The sequence below is a fragment of the Myotis brandtii genome, unplaced genomic scaffold, assembly GCF_000412655.1.
Source record: "Myotis brandtii unplaced genomic scaffold, ASM41265v1 scaffold7656, whole genome shotgun sequence".
Taxonomy (NCBI): domain Eukaryota; kingdom Metazoa; phylum Chordata; class Mammalia; order Chiroptera; family Vespertilionidae; genus Myotis; species Myotis brandtii.
This window is the reverse complement of record NW_005371058.1, coordinates 15,689-24,559: the sequence shown is the minus strand read 5'-3', so window position 1 is coordinate 24,559 and position 8,871 is coordinate 15,689. Positions and strand designations below refer to the sequence as shown.

The following is an 8,871-nucleotide window of genomic DNA, read 5'->3' as shown; positions in this document are numbered from 1 at the left end:
TTAATTATCTTCTACTTTCATACTCCACAAAAAACTTAAATGACATTTTTATGTCAGATGGAAAAATTATGATACATTATTGAGTGAAAAAAAATCAAGTCACAAGAGAACATTGTAGTATTCCAGTAAAAGTGTAAGTATGTATATTTTCATCTAAAAAAAAGTCTATGTAAATACACATTTGTGTTTGTATGTTTTTATAACTCCCAGAAAATGATCTAAAAGGATAGACAACAAACTAGCCTGCAGAAGACCAAAGGGTTCCAGGTTTGATTCCGGTCAACGGCATGTACCTGGGTTGTAGGATCCTCCCCAGCCCAAGCCCTGGTCGGGCTCAGGCAGGAGGCAACCAATCAATGTGTTTCTATCACATTAATATTTCTGTCTTCCCCTCCCTCTTCCACTTTCTCTAAAAATCAATGGGGGTAAAAAACCAATGGAAAAATAACCTCAGGTGAGGATTAAAAAATAATGGTAATAAATAGATTTAAAAAAATAAAAGGATAGACAACAAACTGTTGTTAGCAAAGTAACAATTACAAAAAAAGGTTCAGGGGAATTTCCCATTTTTATTCTATACACTTCTGTACTGTTTTAATTTTATCGGTGGTGTCTATTATTTTTATAATTTCTTTAAAATGAAAGAAATAATTAAAAAAAAATAGAGAAAGAAAGGAAAGGGACCAAACCTGTTCTGGGCTCATGTAGAGTCGAGTTCCCTGGTCTTCCGTCCGCTGTTTATCATGTTTCTGGAAGGTTACAAGTCCAAAGTCTCCAATCTTTATTTGTTTTGTATCTACTAAAAATATGTTACTTGGCTACAGTAAAAGAAAACACAATATTTAATTCATAAGTACCACTCTGACAGAATGGCATCACATATCCAAATCATATTTAGCAACGGCTATTGTTTAGAAGTACTTACAGGGGTGGGCAAAAGTAGGGTTATAGTTGTTCACATGGAAAATAATACAATAATTAGTAAGTAATAGTACAAGAATAAACAGTTTTGTGTACTCACAACTGTACACCTACTTGTGCCCGCCCGTGTGTAAGGCATTTAAACTTACACAGGTAGCCCAAAATAGAAAAATTAGTATCACAGGTCTTTAAAATGCCAGCTGAGGAAGCTGGGACTTCTCTGTCAGCAAAGAAAGCTTGGGCAGAGCTGCCTCCAAATATCTGAAGAGCTGTTAAGTGGAAGATGGATTCACCGCATGGCCCCATGAATAAATCCAGGCTAGAGGGTGGAAACGGCCAAACGATTTGCTTTAGTGTAACCTAAATATACTAATAGTGGGGTTCCAAAAATGCGAGTCCAAGAGTTCCCTATCCCAGGAAGACAGAACTGGACATCCACTTGGTGGAAATGTTGCAAATATGAGACCAGCATTCTATGGGGATCGAAGTAAGATCCCTTCCAATGTTGAGATTCTCAGACCGGGTCTTTACCCAGTAATGCTGCAGGATATTCTGGGCACAACTTCTCATGGGGTCTTCTTCGATGTCAATTTCTCTAGGCCTCTGGCACCTTCTTCAAAAACATTCCCCCTCTATCCCTGAAGGCATACCAAGTTAACTGGAAGCTGATAACAAGCACTGAAGTATTTTTCCCATGTGACTCTGAGCAGATAGGGGAGGGGTGTTCATCCTATTCCACAAATTTATAGAAGGTATTGACCAAATTTCTAAAGACCATGAAAAGAAATGGTTATTGAGGAGGAAATTATTATTTTTCTATTGTTGAAAAAGCTAGACTTTCAATACAATGATGGGCTGTATATTCACACACAGACCTCATGACCTAACACGTATGAGAGGGCCGAGTAAAGGCACTGAGAGGGAAGAGACATCAGCCCAGGGCAGCTGAAAGAGGAGCTTCTAAGAAGCCTGCCAGAAAAGATCCAACACAGAAATTAGCAGTTGGATTGAGACAAGCAACAGTGAGACTGGAACCTAGCACCAAGAATACAGATGGAAAGCTGTGCATGTGTGTGCGGTGGGTGTGGAGAAAAAAATGTGCCAATGCGAATTCAAGTTCCAGTGCAGGAATATGTTGGGTCTGCAAGCGCAGCTGCTAGTCCCACACAAGGCTCTCTATCACCTGACTCTGAGAAACAGGAGGTTACATTTACATTGCTATATAAGATGGCTAGGACTGTGTAGTAAAATATCAGATTGCTTATTTACTGTTCATTAAAAAGAAAAATAATGCACCATTGGTTTAATCAGTTATAGTATGACTTAGCAAAATGTTGGGTTGTAGAACATAAAAAAGAGTGCTAATTTTATATAGGAGGTACAGGAATCAGGTCTGAGGCTCAGAGGATGACCAAAGAGCCTGGGCCTAAGGGGACTGAACCTCCAAGAACCATAAGCCCTCACTCCAGAAACGTCTATGTCCCTCCCTCAGTGCCTTTGGTTTAGTTCTTAGGATTCCAACAGAATGTGGTGAACACTGGCAGGCTTCCCCTAAGAGGAGCTTTACTGGATAAAGACCCCTCTCGGGCAAAGCCACCTGCAGCTGGTATTTTGCTAGATGTCACTAAGAAACGTGCATGCCTTCGTTTGCACCCTATTTCGGATGCAAGACAGCAGACAGTGTAGCAGTGAAGCTAGAAAAGTTGGAGAAGATGAAAGAAGGCTCAGTAGTATTAAAGCCTGACCTTGGAGCCACTGCAGTGATAGAGCAAACAGTCTGCAAACAGACACAAGAAAAGATCAGTCCACAACCTGGGGCAGGGGCCTTGCGGGATACGGAGAGGTGCAGGAGAAGGCAGACTCCAGTCCGCACCCGTCAGAACTGCACTAATCCACCCTCAGGAGGGTATGGGAGTTAATACCCATACTTCTGTATTTTCTTAAAAATTACTGCACAAATAGATAATTGTGCGTGGTTTCTCATGTAACGCTATGAATTATTTATTCCAAAGTGAAGGTATAGCTATTCTAAATATATCTTTTTGAACATAGTCTTTATTATGTTCCAGCTTCAAAGAACACCTTCAGATATTGTTAAAAAGAGATATTGGAACCAGGTGGACTCCAACATGAAGGCATCAGACATTCAGCCACTGGGAATGCATATCATTTAGGGGCCCAACAAACTGCTATCTACATAAGTGCTTATTTCACTCAAGGAAACACTTGCTTCATTCCTCTGGTTTCTCATGTAACGCTAAGTATTATTTATTCCAAAGTGAAGGTATAGCTATTCTAAATGTATCTTTTTGAACATAGTCCTTATTATGTTCCAACTTCAAAGAACACCTTCAGATATTGTTAAAGAGAGATATTGGAACCAGGTGGACTCCAACATGAAGGCATCAGCCATTCAGCCACAGGGAAGACCAAGGATGCATATCATTTAAGGGCCCAACAAACTGCTATCTACATAAGTGCTTATTTCACTCAAGGAAACACTTGCTTCATTCCTCATTCCTTGACATTTCAGATAGGTGGGCTAGCAGATAGCACCATGCATATTGACGAGGTGCTTCTGCCTGATGCGGAGTGATCTGGAAAGGCTTCATAAAGGAGCTGGGGTAGAGGGGACAGGCGGAAGAGAGTCCCATGCAAGAAGGTGAGCAAAGAGACAACGACAGGATTCCGCATGACTTGTCTGGGATGAGAGTGGGTACATCACAGGGCACAGAGTATGGAGGAGAGACTGTAAAGTTATTCTGTCTCTATTCCCTCATTGTGATGAGATGCATAAATGGGAAAATGCTCTTCTAGACCACGTAGGATGCTAGAAAGACAGAAGAAATGAAAATACAACGGTTTGCTACAGGTTCCAAGATTTGGATTACTGCAATTTTCCAATCATGGGGCAGCGGTGTCCAAATGCCAAGGAAATTCTAGACTCTGGACCTAGCAGCTGTGACTGCCCTCAGAGTAAAGGCTGAGAGAGAATAGAACCCAATTCCCAAAGCCACAGTCATCAGAGTCCTTCTGCCTCTCAGACAAGCCCAAGTAGCAGGGGCGCAGAGACAGAGCAGCCAGCTGGCTGTGCCAGTCCCGAACATTATGTGCACGGAACGTTCAGTGTTTGCAACTGGAGTGACTTTCAGCCAGATAGCACCAGAAGTGAATGGGCTTCTTCCTGTAGGGCTCAGGTTCTTTTTTTAAAAAAATATATATTTTACTGATTTTTTTACAGAGAGGAAGGAAGAGGGATAGAGAGAAACATCGATGAGAGAGAAACATTGATCAGCTGCCTCCTGCACACCCCCTACTGGGGATATGCCAGCAACCAAGGTACATGACCTTGACCTGAATCGAACCTGGGACCCTTCAGTCCGCAGGCCGACACGCTATCCATTCAGCCAAACCGGTTATGGCAGGGCTCGGGTTCTTGACAAGCTCACCCGCCCTGGAGATCTTCTGAGTAGATCTAGGGAATGAAATGTGTGACAAGTTCTAGATCCATTTGCACTTTAGAGGATCAGAGATATTGCTTCACGACGGTCAACCAATTCTAAAATTTGAAGAGATGGATTTTTCAATTATTAAATTACGTTGATCAATTTTCCACTTACCTTAAGGTCTCTATGAATTAACCCTTTTGAATGTATATAATCCACTCCTGTTACTATTTGCTTAAATAATCCCAAAGACAAATCTTTGTTTGGAATCTCCCCTCTTCTGATCTCAATCCAGTCTTCCAATGTCCCTTTCTCACAGAATTCCATTTGGATGAAAAGGTACTTCGGCAATGATCTGGATATAAAATTCAAAGAGAAGTAACAATAAAAATAACTTCATAAAAAATACTAGTACATTTCTTTCTTAAAATTGTACCTTCTCTTCTTTTTTATCTTCACCCGAGGATATATTCTTGTTGATTTCAGAGAGAGAAGAAGGGAGAGAGAAAGAAACATCAATGTGAGAGAGAAACATTGACCACATGAACCAAGGATTGAACCCACAACCTGGGTATGTGCCCTGACGTGAAATCGAACCAGCAATCTTTCGGTGTATGGGATGACGCTCCAGCTAACTGAGCACAAAACATGTCTCAAAACAGAAATCTAAATAAGTAAATTTGAATCACAATATAATAAACCATTTTTTATTTAAACCTCAGTTCCCAGATGTCCAGGGCGTTATTGGTTTAGCTAATTCATAAAGTATAAGCCTGTCCATTCTTTAATGCTGAAGGTCCTTAATCACTTTTCTAAAAGATAGGAAAGGGAACATTAATACAATGGAATTGCAGAAAACCAAATCTCATTATTATATAAAGTAATTTTTAAATATTGCGATTCACCCTCAATATAATGAGCATCATTTTGTGAATAGGCACCTAGAGATGAGGAAATGAGTTAGGCTCTATCCTTACTGTCATGGGATGACAGTTGAATAGGAGAGAGGTAAAGGAAAACAAACCTAAACAATAGCACAAGGATAGGTACTCTAAAAGAAGTGCCAGCAAACTGCTATGAGATATAACTGGGAGGACTGATTTTGCTAACCGTGTTTTCTTTTTCAGCAATACGTGGGCCTCAATATTAACTTATATTCTTTGAACATACGTTGGCTAGAAGACAGAAAGAGGTAGACAAGAATTTGCTAAAAGCTGAAGTCCCAAGTGCTGCCAGGCAAGAACTGAACTGATGATAAAGTTCTCAGTACATTGACTGGGCTGGTGGCAGGAGATCATGAATGAACAAGCCCACAATGGCCTCAGGATTGCAGCCCGAGGACCATCCACAGGAAACACTGGGTGACTTCCATCTTTTGAATCCTCCAGCCCTTTGGCAGTGGTTTAGTTGAGACAAAACATGAGTATGCAAGGTGAGGTGCCCCTATCACCTTAAGCTCACGGTCTTAAAATTATTTTCACTGCTCTCCACCCCACCATGAGTGATGTTGTGGCATTTGAGGGAGACTCCTTGATTGCATCTGGGGGGCCTGAGAGAGGGAAAGAAAAGTGCTGGCAGCTGAGGAGGGACACTCCAGTTGCAGCATCTACATGTTCAAAACTCCTTCTCAAGACTGTCTCTCCAGCCTCAACTGAAGTCGGGGCATGTGTGCAACTCTATCTATGAAACAACAAAGTCAGGAAAGCTAAACCTGAGATTCTGAAAGCAGCTGAGGACAGAAAAAATGGTTTGAAAACAAGTTTAGAGCAAGGAGAGGAGGAAGGGAAAGATTATTCTTTGACTCCTTACCTGCAGAATGGAGATATAACAGTGTCTCAAGTGCTTATCTTTTATCATCCTTGTTGTGATTATTAAATATATTAATGGCCCACATATAGCCAATCACAGTTTCCTCCATCATATTATGTCTATGAGAATTTCTCTGTTAGTTACCTTTTGTTGTAATCTTCTCCAACCCAACTATTATAGTAGCGAACAATATTTGGATGACTAAGCATTGCCAAAACTTTTACTTCACGCTTTACCTTCCTAGTTAAAAGAAACAAGGAATAGAAGGGGTCAGTATACATCCCTGATAACAATAACAAAACACCTCCTTTATCTGAACAGTTGCCATGGTTCCCACACCCAGAGTTTTAGAATGAAGGCCAGGAGCCCCGCAAAGGAAAAAGTGAACATACAGAAAAAACATAGCTGTTTTCTCTCTCAACACAGGAGAAAAAGTGGTGACAAATCATTCCAAACATCAGACAAAAGTCATTGGTAGTACAGTAGGTCCTGGGTTTATGTCGGAGATCCGTTCCTATGGTGCGACGTAACACGATTTTCTCCGTAAGTAGGAACCCACCTACATAAGCACCTATGTCACTCCCATGGAGCACATACACAGCAGTGATGAAGTGAAAGAGTAAAAAAACTTTTTAAAAAAGATAACAATTCCTGACCTATACATGTGGTAAATAAAAAAAACAAAACATAAAGCACATATGTCAAAATGACGGAACTTCTTTTTTTTATAAATAAATGGGAGATGGCAATGGAACCATGAAACGAATTAGGTTGAGTCGGACGTAACTGGAGGAATGTCTGTAGTCTTTGAAATGCCAATGATATAATTATGGTAGCTAATTCACCTATTATGTCTTATTTAGACTTGTGCTAAAGTCACTTTGAGTTTCAAAAACAAACCCCATTTGGGCAGCCTGGTTAGGTAACCCAGGTAGTAAGAAGGGCCTAATTCGGAATTTCCAGTGTGTGGCAAAGAAACACAAAGGAGAGGATCCAGATAGCAAAATGGAAACTTTGCTGTGCATGTGGGAGCTTTACAGGGATGTGTAGTCCGGAGTGAAGACACTTCTATGCTCAATGGAATAAACAAATCTGAAATCTCAAGTATGAGAAAGGATAAGCAGACATTGTGCAATTTCAGTCTTTATTTTGAAAAATTATTTATATGACATACAATTTGTAAAAATAAAGAGAAGTTACTCATTATTGACAATCCTAACACAATCAGTTATTACTTGGAGTTATTTATCATTTGTCCTTATATTTTTATATATTTGTAATTATAGTGTACTAGAGGCCTGATGCCTGAAATTCATGCAAGAGTAGGCTTTCATGCCCTAGCTAGTTTGGCTCAGTGGATAGAGTGTCAGCCTGCAGACTGAAGGGTCCCAGGTTCGATTCCAGTCAAGGGCACATCCCTGGGTTGCGGGCTTGATCCCCAGTAGGGGGCATGCAGGAGGCAGCCCATCAATGATTCTCATCATTGATGTTTCTATCTCTCTCTCCCTCTCCCTTCCTCTCTGAAATCATAAAAAATATATATTAAAAAAAAGAGTAGGCCTTCGCAGCACAGCAGCTGCCTTGATCTCGCGCCTGCAGCCCCAGCTTTGTCCAGAAGGTCGCCCGAAAGAAAGTCCAGAAGGATGTCCGGTCTAATTAGCATATTACACTATTATTATTATAGAATAAAGTTCCAGTGCATGAAATTCGTGCATGGGGTGTGTGGCGGGGGTTGTTCCCTCAGCCCAGCCTGCACCCTCTCCAATCCGGGACCCCTCAGGGGATGTCGGACATCCCTCTCGCAATCCAGGACTGCTGGCTCCTAACCGCTTACCTGCCTGCCTGCCTAGTCGCCCCGACCACTCTGCCTGCCTGCCAGCCTGATGCCCCTAACCACTCTCCCCTGACGGCCTGATCCCCCCTAACCACTCTCCCCTGACAGCCTGATCACCCCATTCTCCCCTAATGGCCTGATCTCCCCTAACCACTCTCCCTTGCTGGCCTGATCACTTCTAACCACTCTCTCCTGATGACCTGATCATCCCTAATCGCCTCTGCCTCGGCCCCCACCACTGTGGCTTTGTCCAGAAGGACGTCCAGAAGACATCTGGTCTATCCTGTCTAATTAGCATATTACCCTTTTATTAGTATAGATAACATTCTATTTTCACATGTTAACTATACAATTTTCCTTATTGACTTACAATCTGCATAACTAACACGTATAAACTTTTTAATTTTTAGTTTTAGTCTTAGTTAATCATCACCTGAAGATATTTTTCTATTGATTTTTAGAGGGAGTGGAAGGGATGGTGAGAGACAAAGAGAGAAACATCGATTGGTTGCCTCCCACACAGCCCCAACCAGGACTAACAATTGAGCCTGCAACCAAGCTATGTGCCCTTGACCAGAATGGAACCCAGGAACCTTCAGTCCTAGGGCTGATGCTCCATCCACTGAGCCAAACCGGCTAGGGCATAAAAACTTTTTAATGTAATATTTCAAAAGTATATTAAAAAAGAGTAAATAGTATAACAAACCCTTACATAGCCATCACCCAGATGAAACAGTTGTTAATTTCATATGTACCCTTACCCACTTCCTCATCTTCCCCTGTATTATTCTGAAGCTACTTTCCATATCTAAGATTTCACGTTTAAATATTTTCAGCATATAACCCTCATTTTTAATGACT

At 41.2% G+C, this 8,871-nt stretch overlaps 1 protein-coding gene across 1 annotated transcript in view; it reads right to left on the bottom strand.

The window, feature by feature from the left end:
• Window positions 1-671: 671 nt before the first annotated feature.
• The window catches only part of LOC102251986 (interferon-induced, double-stranded RNA-activated protein kinase-like), a gene marked incomplete at its 3' end in the record, with an annotated part of 16,189 nt that continues 7,989 nt past the window's right edge, over window positions 672-8,871 (bottom strand). Inside the window, exons 5-7 of the mRNA XM_014530714.1 lie at window positions 6,321-6,416; window positions 4,542-4,722; window positions 672-818 (exon numbers count right to left, since the gene is read on the bottom strand). Coding sequence (XP_014386200.1) covers window positions 672-818; window positions 4,542-4,722; window positions 6,321-6,416 — 424 coding nt within the window. The remainder of the gene's footprint in view (window positions 819-4,541; window positions 4,723-6,320; window positions 6,417-8,871) is intronic.